Raw genomic sequence first — 26,511 nt, 5'->3', positions numbered from 1 at the left:
ACAAAGATATAAATGAGTAAATATAGTTCAATAAATAAAAGTGTTTTCTTTAATAAGGACATTTTTAAAGGATGTTCTTTATTTCTTTCACAGCTCTTTTTAATTTCCATGTGTTTGATTTAAATCAGGAGGCGTGTTTATCTCACACTTTCACACTGACAGCAACAGAACAGGCTGCTGGAATAAATACATTTATAATCATGGATTAAACAGGATCAGCATTATTATATTAACACAGACAGTGATGATATTTACATGTTAGAAAGATGTGTATATTATAATACATAAAGGCAGGTTGACCTCAGTATTAAAATCACTATGTCTGTAGTAAAAAACAGTAATTAAAAAAAAAAAAAAAACAGGGAAAAAAATAGAATATATGACACAAGCTGTAAAAAATGAGAATATAATTAAAAAGTATAATTCAGATTAAATCTCAGTCCCTTCAGGCTCTGTTAATGTGTGCGGACTGAACTCTTTGCAGATTTTAAATTAGGATATTTCAGGGAGTTTCACTATCAAGAGAAGTTCATTAGAGCCTGTCTATTGTGACGTCATCGCAATGCGCCAACGCCCCGATGACGTCGCTCGGGCGCGACGTTGTTGGCGTTCAGTTGGCGCTCAGAGACAAACAGAGGAAGGAGCAGCAGCTGCGGTGAGTCTGAACGGTTTCATGTTTTATTGTTGTTATTTGTTATTGTTATGGTGACGTCACAGAGAGCCTGACGGGTCCTCAGACAGTCAGCTGTTTTCAGCAGGTCGCTGTGTTTCACACGGAGCTTCCTGTCTCTGTGACAGCACAGGTGAAGAAGTACTCGGATCCTTTACAGCAGTAACGTTACTGAGACTCACCGTGGACCCACTCAGCTACAAGTTACAGTCCTGCATCAAAACCTGACTGACGTCACAGTGTGCATTTATTAACATGAAGTTAAAGTACTCACTGTGCAGTAACTGTTACCTGCTGCCCGTGTTTCTTTTCCACCTGGTGTGTCTGTTCTGTTTGTGTCATTTTACTGCACACGAGTCTCTGCAGAGTCAGGGGAACAGTCTGTGTTCAGCTTTGTGAAGATGAGTTTCACAGCTGATCCAAAAGGAGTTTATTTATCTTAAGGAGCACTTCATCCTTCAGTTTAGGGACTGTTCTTTATTTGTCAGAGCAGAGGGCGTGGCTGGGGTGTGACTTTCTTTTAAACCTCTTCTCAGCTACAGATATTTTTCCTTGAGCCTCCCCGAGTGACTGAAGTGAGGAAAATGTATGATAAATGTATGTTTTTACAGTTACCAGCTGTTATAAATGGTGTACATTGGGCAATTTTTATAGAAACACGCTAACCAAATCCAAAGACATGTTTTCTTCAAGAATGAAAATAAATACAAAACACAACCATTTGAATCAATATGCCCCCACAAAATAAAAAATAACTTTAAGAGTGAAAAAATGAAAATTGTAAAAAAGGCATTTTTTAAACGATGACTACAAAAATTGCCAAGAAATTTTTAAGAGAACAAAATTGCCAGATATGTTTAACAGGGTTCGTACGTAAGTATAGAAAGTATGGAAGAGTATGGAAATAAATTTGATCAATTTCCAGGTATTAAAAAGTATGGAAAATGAAAAATAAAGTATGGAAAAATATTTATGTTTCCAGACTATTACCACTGTTCTAAAATACTGTTTTCTAAAATAGAAAATTATGAATTTCCAAAAATAATTTAATCAATCTGGATCATGTTTTATGCCGGGCCAAGCACAGTTTGTGTGAGAGCAAACGTCTCAGAAAACATACCGCCCCTTTTACCTGATTGACAAGTGGTATGTCCAGTCGCTGCCCCATGACCCTCCTCCAGCCCCCCAGGTATCAAGTTTCAGTCCAACACTGCACCTTCGACAAGAAGACGAGTTTCACGTGGTTCACAATGGGTAGATGCAAGTTTTTGGATGGATGGTTTGACAATACCGTATATAAATGCTGGTTGGCCAAGGATTCCCAATTCACACACGGAGCTAGATGCAAGCTTTGTGTGAAATCGCTTGACATCGCCAACATGGGGGAGAAACGATTCTGAGCCACATGAAAGGAAAAAACACAGACATCTCGTTACTGCATCGCTTGCACCCAGAGTCCCAACCTTTTTGCCTCAGCCCAGACACTGAACTTACCTGAGTTTTTATTTGCATGCCATTATGGTACTTGGCTACAATCGCCTATTAAGAATAATTAAATATGATGTGAAATATAATACACTGATATATTTACTCAGATGTCACATATTCTCTGGGGGGGAAAAAACGCAGAGAAGTCTGGAAATTAGGGTGTGGAAAAGTATGGAATTTTGAAATTCCAAATGTGTAGGAACCCTGGTTTAAAGAAAAAAAGCCAAAAATTTTGACAAGAAAAATAAACCAAAACAAAAAAATCAAAGAAAACATGTCCTCCAAACACTTGTTTTCTTTAAATATCACAAAAAATATTTAAAAGAAAGAAAAATTGATGTGATTCAGGTGAAACTGAACAATGAAATATCCTGTACACAGGACAGGACTGCAGATGTGTCATGATGACGACACAATCAATCCAAATATTATAAAAAATTTGTTAGTGAAGCATTGTGGTGCTACAGAGATACTCTGCATTCAGATCATACTCCAGACAAAAACACATTATCACCATTTTTATATTTTTGCAATTAAAACAAAATGCAAAAATTACAGATTCCATATCCTGCAGCTTTAGATGTGAGTGTGTTCTGTGACACTGCAGATCAAGTGTTTGCCATTGAGGTTAAGCAGCAGTTTGACGATCAGAGACACAAACTCTTCCTCCTCATGTTTTAAAATCAAACAGCATTTTGTGTCAGTTGTTGCTAACTTTGGTCGTTGATCAGGGTTCCCACCGTCATCAAAATTTCTGGAAAAGTTATGAAATAAAAAAACTGTTTTCCAGGCCTGGAAATGATTTGGGATTCAAAGAATACCTTGGAAAAGTTTTTTAATATGAAATGTGAATTTTGACTGTTGTTAAAATATGTTCCTGAAAATCCCAAAACATGTCTAACTTTGATTGAAATACTTTCCTTGTATTTAAACTGTTGAAATGTCACCAGTATCAGCTGATACACGTCGATGTGTGCAGCTTGTTGGCAACAGACTAATGAGTCTAATGAGCAGGTAAAGTGATTGCTGGCAGTTTGCTTATCTGCAAACGCCTGGATACTGCGTGTTTAACAATGGTTTAAATATGGCTTTCCAACATCAAATATAATATGTGACTCAAGAGAGAGGCTGACCAAAACATCTGACTCTGGCAACAAAGGAGAAGCAGCTCTGGTTAAAACATGCTGAAGAGAAAATGCATCAAAACAACCTAAAGGCAGTTCAACAGATATTTCACGTCTGCTGCAGTCGGGTCAGATAACATTACTGATTGGTAAACACGTGACAACTCTGATTGATTAATCCTTTAAATGACTGATTAAACACCATCTGGTCCTCTGCTGTCAATGTCTCAGTGAGCTGGATTTGTTTGGACTAAATGAGACGTCAGCGTGGACTCGTCAATGATTCAATAGTTAATTAAAGAAGTAATCAGCTGATCGGTTACTAATGGAGACATCTTGTTGTTCTTCAGGTGGATCAGAGATGCCGTCCGGATCAGACTCCTCAGGATCTGGACTGAAGTCAGTCAGACGATCTCCTCGTCTGTCTCCTCAGGTCAGTCAGCTGGTCTGTCTTCATGACATGAAGCCACACTTTACAACATTTATTCATCTCTGCCATGTCTCCTTCCCGTTCTAAGTTTCCAGCAGTGTAGGTGCAGGAGTGTGACATCATTGTATGCATGGCATCAATAACAGGATCAGATAAACTCAGAGGTGTACGACTCTGGTGGATCAGACAGTTTGAAACCAGTTCTTTATTCACATCTTTACTCTCAAACCACAAAAATAAAAGTTGTGGAAATCCGTAAGAAACTTGTTCAACATAAGAGTTTGTTTTTGTTCTGAACTTCATTTATTGAGAGAAAAGAAGAAGAAATCTGTCAATCATCAACCCGAGCTGGAGTTTGACCTCAGGATCTCTCGTCACAGTTTCATGTTAATACATGACGGTTATCTCAGAGTGAAGTCAGCGAGACGACCCCTCTCTCCTTCTGTTTCTGTATTTCAGGTCTGAGCTCTGTTTGAATCTGAGCAGCTGAAGTGTGTCGCTGAGAGGAGTGATGAAATGTTCCTGTTTGTGTTTGCAGAGCAGCAACAGCAGCAGCAGTAAAGGAAAGGAGGAGAGGAAAGGAGGAGGCGCTCTGCAGGAGGCGAAAAGGAGAGGGAGGATGGAGAGGAGCAGAGAGGAGGACGAGGAGCTGAGCGATAAACTGCAGACGCTGGTGAGACATGAGAAACTAAACAGAGTGATGATTCTTCTTTAATAAGACGTCTTTAAACAGTTCAGACACAAACAGCTGATCACGTTTACTCGAGTACTGCGCTCAGGTACACACGTCTGGTACACACGTCAGGTACACACATCAGGTACACACGTCAGGTACACACGTCAGGTACACACATCAGGTACACACGTCAGGTACACACATCAGGTACACACGTCAGGTACACACGTCTGGTACACACGTCAGGTACACACGTCAGGTACACACGTCAGGTACACACGTCAGGTACACACGTCTGGTACACACGTCAGGTACACACGTCAGGTACACACGTCAGGTACGTGTAATGTAATTAGTAATAATGTGTGTGTGTGTGTGTGTGTGTGTGTGTGTGTGTGTGTGTGTGCAGGATCTGAGCAGCAGGTCAGCGGTCAGTGGAACAGGTCTGGTTTACTCTGAGATCTTCACTCATCATAAGAACCTGTGGGACGACAGGTAACCTGCTCACCTGTGTTCCCTCTGTGAACACGTCACAGACACACACCTGGTTTATTTAGCTAAGTCATGATTAAGGAAGAGGTGTCACCTGTGTGTCGTTGTTGTTGTTCAGTCATCCAGAATGTCCCGACAGAGTGACGTCCATCATGGAGGAGCTGAAGAGACAGGAGCTGCTGTCGCACTGCATCAGAGTGGAGGTCGGTCTGTCTGTCTGTCTGTCTGTCTGTCTGTCTGTTGTGTGTGTACTGATTTAAAGCTCAGTTCAGACCAAATATTCACGACGAGATGTAACCAATAAAGAGAAAAGTGTCAGCAGTGTGAACTGGCCGGTCTGAGCTCGACTCAAGTTGACTGATGGTGTCACCTGACACTCAGCTGGTCAAAAGGCCGGCGGCTGGTTTTAAAGCACGTCACCTGTTTCAACAGCCAATCAGCTTGTAGTGAAGTCTGCTGGTCAAGTCAAAATGACCACAGACGGTGTGTTGGCTTGCTGCAGCAGGTGCTCCGTCCCCACAGAGCCCTCTGTTTCCGTCCTCACGGTGTGCCGGTGTCAGACGGTGGGTCACTGCTGCTGCTGGCTGTATGTACTTATGCCCCGCCCACACACACATTCTCACTGACTGATGAATTGGCGCTGGTTATTTATATTATTGTGGCGTATTGATTATGAATACAGTCCATCTGATGCTGGTTTTGTTTCATCACTGTAGCCAGTATCTCACTATCACTATCCTCATTCAGATTTTAAGAAGCTACAAATTATATTCAGCCACAAAATAAGTCTGAAAAGCTGCAAATCAGAACGAAGCACAGAGAGTTGTTGACTAGAGATGATACGGCGTCTCATGGTGGTCACTTCCTGTCGACGTTACAGATCAGAAGCGCAGAGAGTCGTTGACTAGAGATGATACGCCGTCTCATGGTGGACAGGACGTTACAGATCAGAAGCACAGAGAGTCGTTGACTAGAGATGATACGTCGTCTCATGGTGGTCACTTCCTGTCAACGTTACAGATCAGAAGCACAGAGAGTCGTTGACTAGAGATGATACGCCGTCTCATGGCGGTCACTTCCTGTCGACGTTACAGATCAGAAGCACAGAGAGTCATTGACTAGAGATGATACGCCGTCTCATGGCGGTCACTTCCTGTCGACCAGCAGCTTTTACAGTGTTACAGAATCTGTCTTGGAGCACATAGTGCAAATAGCTGCACACATGGCACAATAGACGTCAAAAGACAACACATCACATGGTAGGTTTCAGCGTACTGAGGCAAAATCAAAACAGCAGCAGTGTAATAAAATGATTAGATAAAAGCTGATCAAATAAAATTGCACCTCCCTTAGGATGTTTGTAACGTTCCCTCTGAGCTCTGCCTGCTCTCACATGTTTGTGCAATAAACCTGTTAAATTAATTTTATTTTCTCCTTTCATTGTAAAAGTGCCTCACATCTCAGTACATTAAGATAAGATCAGATCAACTTTATTGCTACGGAGGGAAATCTGTCTTGGAGCACATAGTGCAAATAGCTGCACACATGGCACCATGTTTCCTATTTAGTCAGCTGGCTTCATGCTCATCGTTGTGTCCGTGACATGAAGGTGCATGAGACAAAATGACATCATCATGTATTTTGCATTAAAGCACGATGGCTCCACCAAACTCAGAACCCATCTGCGGCCTGTAAGAGACGCTCTCAGATTAAAGGTTAACTGTGAATCAGTCGACCATGGTGACAAACTGAGGCTGGACGGCAGCCATTTTAGATGTTTCCTATTTAGTCAGCTGGCTTCATGCTCATACAAACAGTTTGGAGCTGCTGTGATCCAGTGAACATCTCAGACTTGATCTGACAATAAAGTTTTATCACCATCTAAGAGTTTTAGCGATGAGATCAGAGCGATACTGAAGGTGAAATCAACAAGTCACGCTCCTGAATAAAGACAGATGTCCATCTCTCCTACTGTACCTGAATGCAGCTCAGAATGAAATATTAAAGTCTCTGTAAATGTTCACTGACATCACGTAAACTTCAGTTTTGTAACCTCAGAATCACAGATGAGACTTTGTTCTGTTTTCAGCCCCGAGAGGCCTCAGAGGACGAACTGCTGCTGGCTCACAGGTGAGACTCTACTGTCCTCTACTGTCCTCTATTGTCATCTAATGTCCTCTAATGTCCTCTACTGTCATCTACTGTCCTCTGCTGTCCTCTATTGTCCTCTGTCGTTCTCTGTTGTCATCTAATGTCATCTAATGTCCTTTACTGTCCTCTGATGTCCTTTACTGTTCTCTGCTGTCCTTTACTGTTCTCTAATGTCCTCTACTGTTCTCTAATGTCCTCTACTGTCCTCTAATGTCCCCTACTGTCCTCTAATGTCCTCTAATGTCCTCTACTGTCCTCTCTTCTAATGTTGTGTGTGTTTGCAGGAAGGATTATGTGGAATTGATGAAGTCGACTCAGACGATGACAGAAAGTGAACTTCAGACTCTGTCTGAGAAATACGACTCTGTTTACCTCCATCCTGTAAGAACACACACACACACACACACACAGAGTTATAGATAGTGGACATAACTCTAGCCACTAACAGGCTTTGCTGCTTTGCTATTGGTCCACACCATCGAGACTCTGCCTCTGCTCCCTGAGACAGATCTTTGCACTCACCGCTGCTCATCTCCCCTTTGAAACCAGAGCACACAGAGGGGTGCAGGGTGCAGAGGGGGGTGAACCAATAGCAAAGCCAGTTAGAGGGCGTAACACGTATGAAATATGTTTTTGTGTGTGTGTGTGTGTGTGGTAGGAGTCCTTCCAGGTGAGTGTGTTAGCGGTGGGTTCAGTCCTCCAGCTGGTCGATCAGGTGATGACCTCTGACCTCAGGAATGGATTCGCTGTCATCAGGTAAGCACAGCTTGCTATGGTGCATTCAGGTGCTCCTCCTCAGCTTGTAAATTCAAATGTTTACCAGTTACGTCAGCAGAAAGTTTCTCTGGAACAAACGGTGTTAAACTGGTTCCAGTTCAGTCAGAGCAGCAGGTTCACATGTCGTCTCATTGAGCCGTTCATTTCCTCCAGGTGTTACCGTTACTTCCTGCTACGCTTGTTTCACATTCAAAGCATTTTGTAGGCAAATCATTCGGAGACTTATATTGTGTTCATCACTCAAAAAGCTGTTTCTCTCTCTCTCTGTCTGTCTGTCTGTCTGTCTCTCTGTCAGACCTCCAGGTCATCACGCTCAGTCAAATGAGGCAAACGGTTACTCTGTTTTCAACAACGTGGCAATCGCAGCTCGATACGCTCAGACCAGACACTCAATCAGCAGGTAGGGGTGTGTGTGTGTGTGTGTGTGTGTGTGTGTGTGTGTGATTGATCCTCTGCTCTGATTGGCTGACGGTCTCTCGGACACTGATTCATTGTGTATAAAAGTGGCATCACCTTCATCAGTGTACATCCTGCTTTTATTCTGAAGGCCAGAGGTTCATAACAGTGCTCTGATTGGCTCTTTAAACTGTCAGTGTAATGACTGTGTGTGTGTGTGTGTGTGTGTGTGTGTGTGTGTGTGTGTGTGTGTGTTTCAGGGTGTTAATAGTGGACTGGGATGTTCATCACGGTCAGGGCATCCAGTACCAGTTCCAGGAGGACCCCAGGTAAACTCCAGAGGACAGATATATAAACAGTGAACACACAGAAACCATGTGTTCGTCTTTTCCTGCACCTATGATTCACTGAGTCTTATCTGTGTGTGTGTGTGTGTGTGTGTGTGTGTGTGTGTGTGTCAGTGTGCTGTACTTCAGTGTCCACAGGTATGAGCAGGGGTCTTTCTGGCCTCACCTGTCTGAGTCTGACAGTCAGTTCATCGGCAGTGGACGAGCTGAAGGCAGAAACATCAACCTGCCCTGGAACAAGGTGACTCCTCTCTGTTCACTCCTCTCTGTTCACTCCTCACTGTTCACTCCTCACTGTTCACTCCTCACTGTTCACTCCTCACATTGTGATGACGTGATCCTGAACTGATCACTGATCAGTGTCATGTGTTACTGATCCTCAGACGGGGATGACAGACGCTGCCTGCCTGTAGACACACACACACACACATCATTGCTGATAAGCTTTACATCATTATATAAATATATGTGTGCGTTCAGTTTCAGCCCCAGCTGGTTCTGGTCTCAGCTGGATTTGATGCTGCAGTTGGAGATCTGAAGGTAAAAACTTCACAGACCTGAGATCAGGTACAAGAATTTAAATAGGTTTTTATCTTACTGTGTGTGTGTGTGTGTGTGTGTGTGTGTGTGTGTGTGTGTGTGTGTGCTTGTGTGTGTGTTTTCAGGGGGAGATGTGTGTGAGTCCTCAGTGTTTCCATGTTCTGACTCACATGCTGATGAGTTTGGCTGAAGGTCGACTCGTTCTGGCTCTCGAGGTAAAAACACTCACACATCATCACTGCAGACTGTACTGGATACATACAGCATTTAGTACACACACACAAACACACACACACATATATATATATATATTTACATTTTACATGTGTGTGTGTGTACTAAATACTGTATGTATACTGGAGTATACACTGGTGCTGCCCCCTAATAGTGGACTAAACATTAGTCGACCAGAAAGGTCATTAGTCAGACAACAAAAAACCAGTGTGAAACACTGTTAGGAGCTGTGCCTTGTCAAAATAAATCCGGAGTATACACATGTACTCTTAATACACACCTAGATAAATACTGCCTGAGTATACGTATATAGCATTATCTGTTGTACTCGCACAGGGAGGTTATAACCTGCAGTTGACAGCAGAGGGCGCTGCAGCCTGTATCAGAGCTCTGCTGGGAGGAGCCTGTCCTCCTCTGACCCCGCCCACCGCTCCGTCTGACAGGTAACATGTGAAACACCTGAGACACACCTGAGTTTATCAGTAACACTGCTAGATTTCTAACCACCTGTCTGTCTGTCTTTCTGTCTGTCTGATTGCCTCTCTGTCTGTCTGGCTGTCCGTCCGTCTGTCTATCCATCTGTCTGTCTGTCTGTCCTTCAGCGCCCTGCAGTCGATCTCTCAGACCGTCTCAGCTCTGTATCCACACTGGGCCTCTCTGCAGACGCTGGGTGAGACTTCCATCACACTGCCTCAGCTTTTATTTTGAAAAGCAGAACTCACACATTCACAAAGGGAAAGAACTACGACGCTCAACATAAACTTCCTGTCCTCTTCCTGTTTCCTGTGCAGAAGGCGGCCCGTTTGCTGAGGGGCGTGTCATCAGAGCAACGACCAATAAGCACAGCACAAAGCAGACTGACCACGCCCCCTCCGTTACCACGACAACAGGTCTGGTTTATGATGAGAGTATGATGGAGCACCTGAACATGTGGGACAGGTGAGTGACGTCGTCTCCGCCTGTCCTGTAGATAACTGTGATGTGATATGATGATGTATGACGTGTAAACACAGTGCGTGTGTATGTGATGATAAAACTGTAACTCTGTGACTCACATGCAGACATCATCCTGAACAGCCTCAGAGAATCTTCAAAATCTTCTCCAAACATCAGCAGCTGGGATTGGTCGACCGTTGCCAACGGATACCAGCTCGCTTAGCGACAGAGGAGGAGTTGTCCAGGTGTCACAGGTACGTATGGTGCATTCAGGTGCTTCTCTGATCCTTCGTGTTCATGTTTGTGTTCATGAGCTTTAAGTCGTAACGTGGAAACAACACGGACGCTGTGAAGAGGACGTGCTGTGTGCAACATGTGAAATAAGACGTTTCTAACATTGATCAAAAATGAACCAAAGTTTTTATTGACTTTCTGAGTCATTGCGACTTTAGGGAGCGTTCTGGAACTCATTTTTCAGATTGTTCCGATAACACATGAAGGCGGTGATGTTTACAGAGGTTTGTGTGTGTGTGTGTGTGTGTGTGTGTGTGTGTGTGTGTGTGCAGTGTGCAGCACATTGAGCAGATGAAGGCCACAGCAGCGATGAAGCCCAGAGATCTGTACAAACTAGGAAACGAGTTTAACTCCATCTACATCAACAACCAGAGCTTCCAGTCTGCCCTGCTGGCTGCTGGGAGCTGTTTCACTGCAGTGGAGAGGATCCTCACAGGACAGGTAACATACGGACACTGAATATGAGGGACGCCAACGGTTAACTGTTAGTTAGCCACAATATTCTTGACCGGTCATACATGTCGGTTTATAGCTTAGTTTTGCTACTCTGTGCACCACCTAGGTCTGGTAGAAACTAACTAGCAGCACAGCTCATTTAACGCTTCTAACGTCGTCCCGGAGCCACAAACCAGAGGGTGATGTAACGAAAGCTACACCCATTATTCTGGGGGAGACCATAATATGGGCACAATGTTCCCGTAGCAACACAGTCTGCCACTGGGAACATGTTACCAGCTGTCATCACCGAATGAGCAGCGCCGCTAACCAGCTAACGTTAGCTCCCACCTGACCCAGGTGGTGCAGGACATTATTTACAGTCTGTGGTACGAGATGAGACGTGTTCCTGTCGGTCTCTCCAGGTGAGTAACGGCGTGGCGATCGTGCGTCCTCCTGGTCATCACGCAGAGAAAGATTTTCCGTGTGGTTTCTGTTTCTTCAACACGGCGGCGCTCACTGCTCGCCACGCCCAGAAAATCTCCCACGATGCACCACTGCGAGTCCTTATCCTGGACTGGGATGTTCACCATGGCAACGGGACGCAGCACATGTTTGAGGACGATGACAGGTGAGGAGGAGTGTCATGTGACAGGAAGTGATGTACAGTGAAATGAAGTGATAATGATGATGAGTCTATCCCTCTCCAGTGTCCTGTACATCTCCCTCCATCGCTACGACAACGGGATGTTCTTCCCGTCTTCGATAGATGCTGCCCCTGACAGAGTGGGCGTGTCCAAGGGGGCAGGGTTTAACGTGAATGTGGCATGGAGTGGCGGGCGGATGGGTGACTCCGACTACCTGGCAGCCTTTCACCGGGTTGTCATGCCGATCGCAACTGAGGTAACATCTCACACACACACACACACACACACACACACACAGAGCGGTCAGGCCTGAAGGAGTGTTCTGATTGGTCAAGCTTCTCTCTGCAGTTTAATCCCGGCCTGGTTCTGGTGTCGGCCGGGTTCGATGCAGCTCGGGGGGATCCGCTGGGTGGATATCATGTGACCCCAGAGGGATACGCCCACCTCACACACCTGCTGATGTCACTGGCGGGGGGGCGGGTCCTACTCATATTGGAGGTAAACACACAAACTGTCAGGTGTGTGTGTGTGTGTGTGTGTGAATTCAGTGAAGAGTGAAGATCAGGGAATTCTTAGGGGATTCTTGTGAAGGGAAGTGAAGTGAGGGTCTTCAAGTAAAGTGAATGGGTTATGAAGTAAAAAAACAAAACAAGGTAAGTAAAGGCTTCTGATGTGAAGTGCATGGCTGTGAAATTATGTGAAATGAAGTGCATTACTGTAAAGTGAAAGAAATTGAAGTGAAGAGTAAAGGGAAGTTAAGTGAAGTGAGGGTTGTGAAGTGAAGAGAATATTTGTGAGATGAAGTGCATTAATGTAATGTGAAGGAAACTGAGGTGAAGGGTAGATGAGGAAAATGAAGTGAAGCGAACAGAAGTGAAGTGAAGTGAAGGTTATGAATTGAATTGAAGTGACTGGTTATGAGATTATGTGAAATGACGTGCATTGAAGTTAAGTGAAGGAATGTAGAGTGAAGGGAAGGAAGGGTTGTGAAGTGAAGTGAATGGGTTGTGAAGTAAATAAAAGTGAAGGAAATTGAAGTGAATAGAAGTGAAGTGAATGGGTTGTGAAGTAAATAAAAGTGAAGGAAATTGAAGTGAATAGAAGTGAAGTGACGATTGTAAAGTGAAGTGAACAGAAGGGAGGTGAGGGTGTGAAGTGAATGGTTATGACATGATGTGAAATGTGCATTAATGTAAAGTGAAGGAAATTGAAGTGATCTCTCTCTTTCTGTCTCTCAGGGAGGTTATAACTTGACGTCCATCTCTGACTCCATGGCGATGTGCACCAGCGTGTTGCTAGGAGACCCCCCTCCCTCCTTGGTGTCGCCCCTCCCCCCTCCACATCACTGTGCCGTGACAGCGATCAACGAGGTCATCCGACACCACGCCCCCTACTGGAGTTCGCTGAGGATACACAGTGAGTGCAGGACTTCATCTGTTTTATATTTTTTAATGTTAGTGTTAATTACTTGCCCGATTTTTCTCTCAGTCCCAGAGTCTGTGCGGACGTCCCTACCTGCCCTGAAGCATCGTGGGAAACGTAGTTCTAAAGGACATGGAAGGAAGTCAGAGCAGAGCAGCGCAGACAAACCACCGCTGCCCCCTGCAGGATCGGAGGAACTATCAGTAAATGTTTTAGATTAATATCAGAATGAGGAAAAAGGATGACATTAGAATATTGTGACTCTTATTGGTTGTTTTCCTCCAATCAGACGGAGGGTGGTCTGGAGCAGCTCACTCAGGGGTTGGCCAGTTTGGACATCACTGAAACCTCAGCCAATAACCCTCCTGCTACGTCCACCCCCGTGGGCGGGGCCAGACCAAAGGTTCGCCCCAGCTCGGAGAAGGTCACCTGTGAAGGTGAAGTGAAGGCGGAGTCTTGTGACGTGACACCTGAGCAGAGCCAATCAGCAACAAGTACCCAGCCTCAGGTGAGCAGGAAGTCCATCAACGGCCTGGAGTAATTGACTAGATATAGATTATAGATTTATAGATTTATTATATAGAGGTTATAGATATATAGATTTAATATATATATATATATATATATATATATATATATATATATATATATATGTATATATATGTGTGTGTGTGTGTGTGTATATATTTATATATATGTATATATATATATATATATATATATGTATGTATATATATGTATATATATATATGTATATATATATGTATATGTATATATAGATAGAGAGAGAGAGAGAGAGAGATTTATATTTAGTCATATTTTATAGATATAGATTTGTTACATGTCTTGATGGTAGATTTATGTATACATACATTATAGTTTACGAATATATGGATTTATTATATATAAATATGTAGATAGATTATATATAGATTCATATATATATATATATGTATATATATATATATATATATATATATATATATTTGTATAGATTTGCTATATATGAATTATAGATGTAAAGATTTATTTTTAGATTTTAGATATATTATTAATAATTTCATAAAGACAATAAATATATCCAATTATTTTATGTAGATTATAGATATATAGATTTATATATAGAGAGAGTTTAGATATACAGATTTAATATATAGATCATAGATAAAGTCCATCTTCATGTCTTTCATACTTTATTAACCCTTCACAGGCTGTTGCCGTGGCAGCATCAGAGTCGGTTGCCTCCGGAGACAAGGCTGCTGATGGAGCGGGGGCAGAGCCAGAGACAGAGGGAGCGTGTGGTTGGTCGAAGCCTGAGACGTCTCTGGAGTTGATTTCTGGAGGACAGACGGACGTCAGAGAATATTATGTTTATATAATTCAGTTATATGTATTAATACCTCTCTGTCTCCATGTCACTGACCTTTCTCTGTCTGTCTTCAGACTCTGTTTGTGGTGGACCCTCTGCCCTGGTGTCCTCACCTGGATGCTGTGAAGCCCCTCCCCCCCTCAGGTATCGACATCTTCCAGCCGTGTCAGGACTGCGGCTCTGACGCTGAGAACTGGACCTGTCTCACCTGCTACCAGGTGACCTGTCTCACCTGTCCATCACACAGTCTGTCTCACCTGTTGATGATGATGTTTCTCACCTGCTGTCCTTCCTGTCTCAGGTGTTGTGTGGTCGTTACGTTAATGAGCACATGGTGAATCACGGTGTTGTTTCTGAACATCCGCTGGTGCTGAGCTTCAGTGACCTGTCGGTGTGGTGCTACCTGTGTGAGGCCTACATACACAACCAGGTGACCTCATCATAATCACAATATGTCATTAATATGGAGATGGATTAGTGCCAATATTTGTGTTCGGAGATAGATTAGTGCCAATATTTGTTTATGGAGGTGGATTTCTGTCAGTATAATGTGTGCGAGGAATTCGACAATCTGTGTGTTAATGTGAAATCTGTGAATATATTTCCACAAATGCAAAGAAAGATTTGTAAACCCTAAAAACTATTTTGTGAGTGTGTAATGGATCTGCAGATACACAAATAAAAAAAAGATTGTTTGTTAAAGCACATGTGTAGGCTGGGATTTGAATTTTCTGCATATATTTTGTTTTTCGCAGTTAGATTAATAAATAAATGGATTCACAAATTTGTGAATGTTTGTAAAATTGTCACAAATACGTTTAATTTCTTTGTAAATTAATTAAATTAATTAACTGTTGGTTTTTTTGATGGACTTAATGTATCTGCAGATCCGATTGTGTTTTAAATTTTCAGATTACACATTAAGGCTGTTGATCAGTTCACACAAATAATATTGACACAAATCTGTCTCCATACGTTTATTATTGTCAATAAAACATCTTCATCATTTAAGATCAATAAACTGAAACTTTTTTCTCCTTCAGATTCTGTTTGAAGCTAAAAACGCTGCTCACTGCGCCAAGTTTGGAGAAGAGATCCCTCCATGGAGCTGAGAGGAGGAAGAGGAGGAGGAGGAGGAGGGTGGTGTAAAAAACTGACACTGTTCCTGTCTCTCTCCCTTTGGTGTGATTGGGCTGTTGCATTGCCATGGATACAGCACACCAGCAGTGGTGCTTTGTGGGAAATGTAGCAACGTCTGCGGAGTCTTACAGCTGCCAAAAAAAACAAACAAACGAAGTGTTTTTATTTTTTTAAATCCAGATTGGTGCTGATCATCTTCATCATCTCTATCATCATCATCATCAGCAGGTCGTTGGTTCAGTTCCTGAAAATGTGACGAATCACCAGCAGACTCTGGGTGCTTTTATTCTGAAAAAATACTGAGCAGAAAGGAGTAGGAATGATGTCATCAGGAGGTCACGCCCACAAACAGCTGCTCAGTAACAACAAAAAATTGCAGTTCTATTTTCATTTATTAACTACAGGAAGTTTAAACTGAGATCAGCCGGAGGAGAAAAATAAAAGTTCAGTAAAATATATAATCAGAACAGGGAGTGAGAAGATAAACGCTTGTAGAAACAGACGAGTTGTCTGCGTCATTTGAAATCTTTTGTGTCTGTAAATCACTTAAACGTTTCAGAAGATGCCTGAAAAACAAGGTGTTTATTTCGCTCGTTGTAAAAGGCAAAAACACCAAAAAACAACTGGATGAGGAGACGAGTCAGAGTTTGTGTCCATGAACGCATCACGTCGTTCCGACTGGTTTAAAAACAAAGAATAAAACAGGAAGTTTGTTTCAGACAGAAAAAACATAGATGAAAAGTTTTAATAACCAGTTTCTGTTGAAGACGAGAGATTTTGAAATGTCCAGATAATTTTTACTTTTTAATTTTCAGTTTTCTTTTGAACAGAAGACGTCCTCACTTCAGGAGCGTTTGATTTTTACACCTAAGGAACATTATTTTATTGAAAACAGAGTTGTGTCAGTGTGTAGCTGCAGACTGAGAGTTTAATTATCAGGTCTGCGCTTTAATTTGAAAAGTCTGAACATTTAGTTTCCTGTCAGCGAAGTTCAACATATGAAGACGTTCAATCTTTAAAGCTGCGGACGGAAATATACAAGAGTCAGAAGGTCCTGTGTCTGAGGTGCGTTTGATTTAAAGACTGAGGGACGGTGAAGGCAGTGTTAAGGTGGAGACAACAGGAGTTTTGTGTGTTGTGCAATATTTGTGTTTGTAAATGTTTTATTAAAATGTTTGTATGTATCTTTGTTTCCTGCTGATGTCACTCATTAATAATTAATTTTAATTTTCCTGTACTTTACTTGAGTATTTCTATTTTCTGCTACTTTATATTTTTACTCCACGTCTCAGGGGAAATAATTTCACTGCACTACATTTAACAACAATAACAATAAGTAAATACACCCTGTAGTCTGAGTACGTTTACTTTTGGTACTTTCAGTATACTTTGATGATGATGATGATACTCTGATACTTTTGTACTTTTATCAGTAGCACAAAGTAATAATTTAAATGTAGGACTTGTTCTCAAAAGCTTAATGACAAAGTAATAGATTACATGTAGTGCAGTACATGTGTATAATGGATTACTTACAGTGGTAATTTGGGTAACTGAAGAGTAAAAGTACCTCTGATGTGTCCCTCAGTGTTTCTGAGTCCTGATGTTTCTTCGTGGTTATAAATGAGTGAGATCATTTCCTCAGTAGGAGAAGAAGCTGATCCCGGGTCAGCCTGCAGGTGGCGCTGTGAGCAGCTCCATCACAGAAACACGGTATAAAGCGCTGAGATGAAGCCAAGTATCGATCCTTTGCAGCAGATCGATACTGCCTGATAACCTGTTCATCATCTCGGCCTGTGTCAGTGTGACTTATTGATTACAGATCAGTGCTGGTGGAGGAAGATCCACATCCGGGGATGTAGAGCTGCCTCCTCCTCCTCCTCCTCCTCCTCCTCCTCCCTCTCCCTTCATCCTCTCCTCCGCCTGCATCCTCTCATCCTGCAGACACACACACACACACACACAGACAGACAGACAGACGGACAGGTGCATCTCCTCCCGCTGCAGGTGCGTTTCCGGTTTTTCTTCTTTGATCTGATGTGTCGATGTTTCTGATTTCAGATCAGCTTCTCTTTCAATCACGGCTGTGCGCGCGCGCGTGTGTGTAGAGGTGATGATGTAACCGGCGGGATGTGCGGACCGTGTTTATGTTTATCTTGATGCTGATTGGCTGTCAGGAGCTGCCTGACGCAGTTATTGATAAAAACTGAACATTAATGAAAATCTTAAACCGTCTTAATGTTCACAGAGTATCAAATATAAACGTGTATTTTTATTGATATTCTGCCAATAATCGATAAACATGGCGGGTAAATGAAGGCTCAGAGCCGTGACTGGTGTCAGGTGGAGCTTCAGGTAGAGCAGTCACTGTGGCTCGAGGAGGCTGAGTGTTGGGAACATGCGACTCTGTGAAAATCCGCATTCTGGAACATTTGACTGGATCATCCGGTGACTCCCAAACACCAGCCCGCTGCTGCAGCATGAAGTCATGAATCCTGACAACACTTTATACAGCCGCTGCAAAAATGGGACACTTCATGTTTTCATATTTAAAAAAACAAAAACAGAAATGAAAGAAGACACATAATTTTAACATTTTAATGTCTTGAATCAGCCACACAATGAAAATACAACAACACAACTGAGTTATGAAACATTAGAAAGTATTCAGCATCTTTTTTATATTTGGCCTTTCAAAAATCAAACAGCTCTCAGAACAGTTTGATCAGGGACTGTTCGTTATTCATGGAGGAGGGAGGGTCATGGATTTTCCTCCAGTCACTCACGGAGTGTGAAAACAGAACTACTACTTATGCAGTAATGGAGATGGTTGAAGAAGTAACAAAAGTGATAGAACATAATGAGTACTCTGTTGGTATCTGTATTGACTTGCAGAAGGCTTTTGACACAATAGATCACAGCTAGTTATTGAGAAAACTGGAGAAGTACAGGATACGAGGTGTAGCTTACTCTAGGATGAAAAGTTACTTGGAAAATAGGCATCAGTCTGTAGAGTACCCCAGGGATTTGTGATTGGTCCACTGTATATTAACAATGTATGTAATGTTACAGAATTGTTAAAATGTATAATTTTTGTGGATGACACAGATTTACAGGAACTTGTGTTGGCTGTAGAAAAGGAACTGGGAATACTGAAAATTTGGTTTGATGTTAATAAACTGTCTCTTAATATGAAGAAAACTAAATTCATGGTATTTGGAAACCGACAGGAAATAGATGGACAGATTGAATTAAAGATTGGTTATGAACATATTGAAGAGTTTTTGAGACAAAATTTCTAGGGGTTGTGATTGATCATAAATTGACATGGAAACAACACATTGATTATGTTAGAGGTAAAATCTTGAAGTCTATAGCAATCCTGAATAAATCTAGGGATATACTAAATGACGAGGCCTTGTATATTATTTATTGTTCACTTCTACTTTTAAAACAATTATAACTTCAATGACACTACTACAAAAACGAGCCATACATATTATTAACAAGGCTGATTACTATGATCACACTAACCCACTGTTCATTAATTCCAATACTTTAAAATTTAATGATTTGGTGTATTATAAAATAATGCAAATAATGTTTAAAGCTAAATCAAAGTCCACACTCTGTACAAAGGTTTTTTCTGTGCATGATTTTGAATATGATTTGAGAGATGTTTGTAAATTTACAGTGCAAAAAGCTAAAAAAAAAAAAAAAAAGGGATTAAAAGAAGATGTATCTCTAGTGTTGGAGTTAAAGGGATAGTGCACCCAAAAATGAAACTCAGCCATTATCTACTCACCCATATGCCGAGGGAGGCTCAGGTGAAGTTTTAGAGTCCTCACATCACTTGCAGAGATCCAAGGGGAGAGGAGGTAGCAACACAACTCCACCTAATGGAGGCTGACGGCGCCCCAGATTCAAACGTCCAAAAACACATCATTGAAACCACAAAATATCTCCATACTGCTCGTCCGTAGTGATCCAAGTGTCCTGAAGCCCTGACATAAAAAGTTGTTTGGAAAAACGTCATTTGAACTCTGTTTTTAGCCTCATTGTAGCCTGCAGCTCTGAATGCCTCTCTGGGCACCGCGCTCACGTGTGCACTTGCGCGAGACTGTGAGACATGGGCACCACGCTCATGTGTGTTCGCATGCTTTCACTGGTCTCGCACGCAGACCTGTTGATCTCATGCATGGACACTTAAATCTGTCCTCTAGTGGGAGCAAATCACAGCTGACACAAAAGTGGACGAGGTAAAACAAACCCTGATCAGATGTGACCAACAGTGATGAGTCATGATTATTATAATCTTTCACACTTTATATTTAAGTTAATCTCTCTGTCTCTCTCAGTGATGTCGGTGTCGCCCGCCCTCGCCGACCTCTCTCGCCTCTATCAGACAGAGTTCGTGCGGAGCGCCCGGGCCGTTGGTGTCCTCTGGGCCGTCTGCACGCTCTGCTTCGCCATCATTCAGGTAGTCGTCCTGGTGCAGCCGTCCTGGATCGGCACGGGAGACACTCGCCATCTGGGGGCGGGACCAGCACCACCAAGTGGCACCCTGGGACTGTTTGAGGTGAGACACATGACGCAGTGACCATCCAATCACAGCTGAGGAACATGACACAGTGACCGTCCAATCACAGCTGAGGAACATGACGCAGTGACCGTCCAATCACAGCTGAGGAACATGACGCAGTGACCGTCCAATCACAGCTGAGGAACATGACACAGTGACCGTCCAATCACAGCTGAGGAACATGACGCAGTGACCGTCCAATCATAGCTGAGGAACATGATACAGTGACCGTCCAATCACAGCTGAGGAACATGACGCAGTGACCGTCCAATCACAGCTGAGGAACATGATACAGTGACCATCCAATCACAGCTGAGGAACAGTTACTAGTCTAGCAGGTGTTTCTATGTAGACGTTCATGTCCAACGGAAATCAGATGTTTTCAAATGTACTGATAATTTGTCTCCATTTCTCCCTGTATGTCTGTGTGTCCCTGTATACCTGTGTGTCCCTGTATACCTGTGTGCCCCTGTATACCTGTGTGTCCCTGTATACCTGTGTGTCCCTGTATGTCTGTGTGTCCCTGTATACCTGTGTGTCCCTGTATGTCTGTGTCTCCGTATGCCTGTGTGTCCCTGTATACCTGTGTATCCCCGTATGCCTGTGTGTCCCTGCATACCTGTGTGTCCCCGTATGCCTGTGTGTCCCTGTATGCCTTTGTGTCCCTCTATGTCTGTGTGTCCCTCTTTGTCTGTGTGTCCCTGTATACTTGTGTGTCCCTGTATGCCTGTGTGTTGTCAGGTGTGTGTGGAGTCAGACTGGCCGGTCCCGGACTGTCGTGGTGGTCTGTCCAGTCTGTCCCCTCTGCCATCCTTCCAGTCGGTGGCGGTGTTGGTGGGCGTGTCTCTGTGGGCGGTGTGGACCAGCGTCCTCTGTCTCTGTCTCTTCAGGTTCTGCAGCGCCGCCACCGTCTACAAGATCTGTGCGTGGCTGCAGCTCACCGCAGGTCAGTCACTGGTTCGCAGTCAAAATGGTGAAACTTTGTTGTGCTTTAGACTGAACACATTCTGTCTGTCCGTCTGTCTGTCAGGTTTCTGTCTGGCGTTGGCCTGTCTTCTGTTTCCAGACTCGTGGGAGAGTCCAGAGATGAGAGCTCTGTGTGGAGACTCTGTGAGTTTTATATATAATTATTTATCTAAAATATTAGATGCATATAAAGGTGTTTTATATTAAACATGTTCACTCTGTTGAAACTCTTTGACACTGATCGACAGAAAATAAATCTTTTCTTATTCTTAATCAGTACTGAGACACACAGAGTCAGCAGCAGGTGTATGATGATCAGGTGATCAGTGACTTGATGATTCTGTGTCTATTGTACATCTTTCAACATATTTCATATATTTCCATTTCTTATAAAACACTTAGCGGCCATAAACATCTTTCACTGTTGATATTTGATTGAATTCAGGTTGCCAACATTCATTGATGCCAACATCAATTTCACATAAAATCTGACGACAGATGACGTTGATATTTTGTTGGTTTCCCAACGTCTGGTGCCAACGTCACCTTGACATATAATAACTACGCTTCTTCATATATATAGAGAACAAAGCCAATGTTGTGCAAAATGTCAAAATGTTAATGTTCACACAACATGAAATTCTAATGCTGTTAGACATGTTGTCAACGAGCACAGAGGAAAATTGCCAGTGTTGACATTGGGCGATGTGATTTTGAAGCTAATCTGTACGCAGGTGATGTTTAATCAATGTTATCAAAACCATCTCTGTCGATCCAACAGGTGACGAAGTTGATCGATGCATTTGAGAGTTTTTCTGGTTATAAGGTGAATTTTAATTTTAAGAGTGAGGCCGCTCCCCCGAACCACCTAACCTGTCCTTCACATCTCAGTACCGCCCCTTTTTAATGGAGAACACAGGACATGAAATATCTTGGAATAAACATCCAAACTCCTATAGACAAGATTTTTGACTTAAATGGACCACATCTCCTAAAGTCAATTAGAGAAGAAATAAAGAGTTGGACAGTTCTTCCCATTTCATTCTGGGGTAAATTAATATTTTACTGAGATGATCATTTCTGATTTCAGCTTTAACAAGTTGAAGACGTTGTATAATTTAACAGATGCTGAATTTTACCTCCAGTTAGGATCAATCTTAAGCTCCCTCATCACAAAGAAAATGTCCACAGGGCTTAATAAGGAACTTGATAATAAATTGAGTCGGATCGCTTTAGGAGGGAGAGTAGTTTCGGCAGTGTACGGGTTAATGTACCTCGCCTCCTCAGACAGCCAAGCTTCCATCGAACATCAGTGGGAGAGAGACCTGGGTGTGTCCCTGACCTCAGCCCGGCGGGAGTCTGACCTGAGAAACTTATCAATCGTATCCAAATGTGTTCGATACATACATACATTTTGCAAATAAAGGTGGTGCACAGGGCGGTCCTTTCACATCTATGTTGGCATGGCTGAGGTGAGGCAGGATCACTCATGCATCTGTCATGGCATTTGCCCACAGTCAAATGTTTTTGGGACAAGGTAATATGAAGTTTGTCTTCTATCCTGTATGTCCGTAAGTCTGCCTCTGAGGCACAGGGACAGAAATATACAGTTGAAGCTCACACACCGCATTATGGCTCCAGTTTTTATGTCAGTGAAACGTCTCATTATGATGAACTGGAAATCACATAAATCAAATCGACTTCATGGATGTATTGTAAATGTAACGGGCAGCTTCAGCTCTGTGTGAATACGACCATGGACTTTTATAAGATCTTATCCAGGGAAAATGGTTCATGGATGAACTTTACTGTATTTATTCTGTAATTAATATATTTATCTGCATGAGGTGATAATACTGTAATTTATTGTGAAATATTACAGTTACATATTGAAATAATTTACAGTGTATGTGTGCAGGTGTAACGTCTCCCAGTCTCTCTGGGAGGATCAATAAAGTTTTGTGAATCTGAATTCTGACTCTGAACCTGTGTCTCCAGGTGGGCAGCTTCTCTCCAGGTAACTGTTCGGTGCACTGGGCCTACATCCTGGCCATCCTGGGCATCCTGGATGCCGCTATCTTGGCCACGCTGGCCTTCGTCCTCGCCAACAGACAAGATGCCCTGCTGCCGCCAGACGCCAAGGATGGTGAGGGTGGGGTATCTTAGCTTCATTTTCAGTTAGCTTAGCATTAGCAACGCTTCAATTAAACAGATAAATAAAAAGGTGTGTGTGTGTGTGTTTGTTCCTGCAGTGACCACAGGTCTGCTGATGTCAGCGTAGAGTCGCCAGGTGAGTCTCTTCTTCTTCTTTTGTCTCTTTAACACTTCACACAAACTGTTTCATCTTCCTCCTCCTCCTCTTCTTCTTCAGGGGCAGTTTGACTTCACTTCTCCTCCTGATCTCTCCATCCTTCATCATCATCATCATCATCAGAGGAGGAGGTGACGAATAGAATCTCCTGTCATCATCACCTGGTTTCCTGGCAACCATATCGACCTTCATGTTGTGACGGTGAGGAGAAAAGGATGAAGAAAAGGAGAGACAGGGAACAGGATGTATTTCACAGTAACATGAGTATCTTTAGTTTGAAGCCGTGCGTCAGGAGGACAGAACGTGTGTCACATCTTCATCAGGTTTTAGATTTAACAATCCTCTGTGTTGATGTGTTACAGCCTCTATGCATCTCCAGCAGCAATAACATCACGTTCAGTTACCTGTGGTCCGTCTCCCAGTGGTGGAATGTAACTAAGTACATTTACTCAAGTATTTAACTGAAGTACAAATTCAAGGTACTTTACCGGAGTATTTCTATTTTTCAGAGGTAATATTTTACTCTTTACTGCTCGACGTTAGTTAATAGTTACTTCCTGTCCAGTGAAAACCATGTATCTCCAGACGTGTTGACTGTTGTTCCTTTATGTGTCGATAAATAAACTCAGCTGTAAAAGTCGTCGTCACAAAGCTGAAAACAGGCAGTTTTCCTGACTTTTCAAGAGATGCGTGTTTCTCACAGGACAGCCACGCTACAAACATATAATGATTTTATAGACCATGATGCATTGCTGTAGGCCTAGATTAAAATACCCAAAAGGATATAAAGGAGTTCAAATGAGCTCAACCTGAAACATCTACAGCAGGGTTATTAATTAGAGGAAAACACTTTCACTGCAACATACTGACCTTGAGTTGAATCTGCTGATGATACTTTTATGACTTTAACTATTTTAAGTAGCCGATTACATTTTGATAATAATTAGCCTTCATGTTTTTACTTCAGTACGGTCGCTACTGTTATGTTTTATATTTTCATGTTTTTCTAATGTCATTCATGTTGGAGTTATTTGAGTTATGGAGGGAAGAGGAACTGACATTGAGAGTTAGCTTCAGGTCCAGTTAGCTTTTAGTTCTTGACCCTTGGCTTGGCTGACTACAGGATTAAAGGATTAACTAGACAGCTAACAAGCTTCCAGTCTTTGTGCTAAGCTAGGCTATCCAATGAGATGAAAGTGATCGATCTAAACTCTCAGTTTAAGTTTCGTGTCGACCTTTGAAGCACAAACAAAAAGCAGCTGTTGATGAGCTAAAGTGAGTCTGTTATATCTGTTATAATGGACCTTTTTTAACACCCCCCCCCCCCCCCCCCCACCTGGGTTTTTGAGATACATGTTTTTTACGGGACAGCAACAATAACTTTATTTAATTAAACTGATGTTTGAAACAAGTAATGAATCAATGATGTGATATCACTGTGGCCAAATATGAGATTTAATATTTAATATTGAGATTTTATTTTGTAACCAGACATAATTAGATCAATACAAATTGTCCCTAATGGGCCTCCGTACAGTTTGGCCTCAAAGTAAAAAAGTCATTTTATAATGTCGGATGTTTGTAGAATGTTTGTTGTTGTTTATCGTGCTGCCTTCAGACTGAACTTAATAAACAGTTTGTTTGTTCATGTTTTTATTCTCATCAATAAAATATAGATTTGATCAGACTGAGTTTGTTTCTGAATCACTGAAGGATGACAATGACTGTTGTTCAGGTCATGTGACAGCTGCTTTTCCTGTTGCTGCTGCAGAGAAAATGTAGGCGCTGAAGCACAGCGCACCTGATGATGTTACCTGAGCAGGTAAAGGTATCTGTAAGTAAGTCACCAGATTACCCAGTGTGACCTGATGAAGTTACCTGAGCAGGTGAGTCCTGGTTCACTGAGCAGCTTTTCCACAAAAATGTGAGTCAGTTTTGAATAACAGGAAGATTAATCTCACCTGTTCAGGTGAGGTTACCTGTTTTGGTGCTGATGTCACCTGAGTAAAGGTCAAGGTATCTCACCTGGTAAAATTACCTGTTTAACTGATATAAACGGTCTAGTTGAAGCTACCTGTTGATGTTACTGTGAAGTTACCTGTTCCTGTAGAGTAACTTGAACTGAAGTTACCTGAAGATGTTACCTGACCAGGTGAGAGGACCTCAGTGAAGTAAGTGAAGTCACCTGCTTAACTGAAGTCACTTAATGATGTTACCTGACCAGGTAAAATTATCTTTATGTCACCAGATCAGTGTTATGTGATAAAGTTACCTGACCAGGTGGCATGACCTTATTAGGAAAAGTTACCTGCATAGGTGATGTAACCACCTTAACTGAGGTTACTTGGTGATGTTACCTGATGATGTTACCTGAGCAGGTGAGTCCTGGTTCACTGAGCAGCTTTTCCACAGAAATGTGAGTGAGTTTTGAATCACAGGAAGATTAATCTCACCTGCTCAGGTGAGGTTACCTGTTTTAAGTGCTGATGTTTCCTGAATAAAGGTCAAGGTATCTCACGTGGTAAAATGACCTGTTTAACTGACGTTCACAATCTAGCTGAAGTTAACTGTTCCTGTAAAGTTACCTGAACAGGTGAGTCCTGTGTCACATCATGTATCATCAGTCTTGAAGTTCAAACAGTCGACTTCAATCATCTCTCCTCCAGGTCCACGAATGGCTGAGCTTTTGATCGCATCACATGATCTTCATCAGCTGATGTTTATCTTTGTGTTTGTGAGCGTTAACGTCATCATGATGAAGCTCTGCAGAGCATCACTATGACGACTGTGAGGTAAGATTAGGTTGTTCATATTTAACCTTTTAATTTCAAACATCTGGTCAGAAACTTTATTAACACTTTGTTGAACATTTGATTGGTCTGTTGTTTGTGGAGGCTGAACATCATCCCTCACAGAAATTATAAGAAACTCTAAAATGTGTAACAGCTGATAGTAAATCGTGTTTGTGCGTCAGACAGAAATCCACAGACAGACAGATAGACACACAGACAGACAGATAGACAGACAGCAGTTTGTGGTGGATACTGACTTTAATTCAGATTGTGAGATAAATAAAAGTTGTTC

At 42.3% G+C, this 26,511-nt stretch overlaps 2 protein-coding genes across 3 annotated transcripts; both read left to right on the top strand.

Annotated features, from left to right (window-relative positions):
• The first annotated feature begins 562 nt into the window (after positions 1-562).
• Positions 563-16,752, top strand: hdac6 (histone deacetylase 6). Its single transcript, XM_049580943.1, is given in 29 exon segments — positions 563-655; positions 3,633-3,715; positions 4,251-4,385; positions 4,798-4,883; positions 4,999-5,083; positions 6,970-7,010; positions 7,316-7,412; positions 7,690-7,787; positions 8,104-8,208; positions 8,465-8,533; positions 8,666-8,792; positions 8,935-8,952; positions 8,996-9,091; positions 9,217-9,306; positions 9,662-9,768; positions 9,928-9,995; positions 10,117-10,264; positions 10,387-10,515; positions 10,828-10,996; positions 11,416-11,621; positions 11,701-11,893; positions 11,986-12,135; positions 12,876-13,053; positions 13,126-13,262; positions 13,349-13,567; positions 14,270-14,413; positions 14,503-14,646; positions 14,730-14,858; positions 15,472-16,752. Coding segments are annotated over 28 exon segments (3,309 nt in total). The 5' UTR covers positions 563-655; positions 3,633-3,643; the 3' UTR covers positions 15,541-16,752.
• Positions 16,753-16,897: 145 nt separating this feature from the next.
• lhfpl4b (LHFPL tetraspan subfamily member 4b) lies at positions 16,898-24,655 on the top strand. Of its 2 annotated transcripts, none has more exons than XM_049580942.1 (7): positions 16,898-17,575; positions 19,927-20,147; positions 20,892-21,096; positions 21,181-21,260; positions 23,115-23,262; positions 23,369-23,406; positions 23,488-24,655. In XM_049580942.1, exons 2-6 carry the CDS (start codon positions 19,929-19,931, stop codon positions 23,395-23,397), a joined length of 681 nt encoding a protein of 226 aa, XP_049436899.1. In that variant the 5' UTR covers positions 16,898-17,575; positions 19,927-19,928; the 3' UTR covers positions 23,398-23,406; positions 23,488-24,655. The 2 variants fall into 2 exon arrangements, with proteins under 2 accessions (XP_049436899.1, XP_049436898.1); XM_049580941.1 differs by having other exon boundaries at positions 23,115-23,268.
• Positions 24,656-26,511: the final 1,856 nt, after the last annotated feature.

This window comes from Epinephelus fuscoguttatus, linkage group LG7 (genome assembly GCF_011397635.1).
Source record: "Epinephelus fuscoguttatus linkage group LG7, E.fuscoguttatus.final_Chr_v1".
NCBI lineage: Eukaryota > Metazoa > Chordata > Actinopteri > Perciformes > Serranidae > Epinephelus > Epinephelus fuscoguttatus.
The sequence above is the reverse complement of the archived record's forward strand: the minus strand, read 5'-3'. Positions and strand labels throughout refer to the sequence as shown.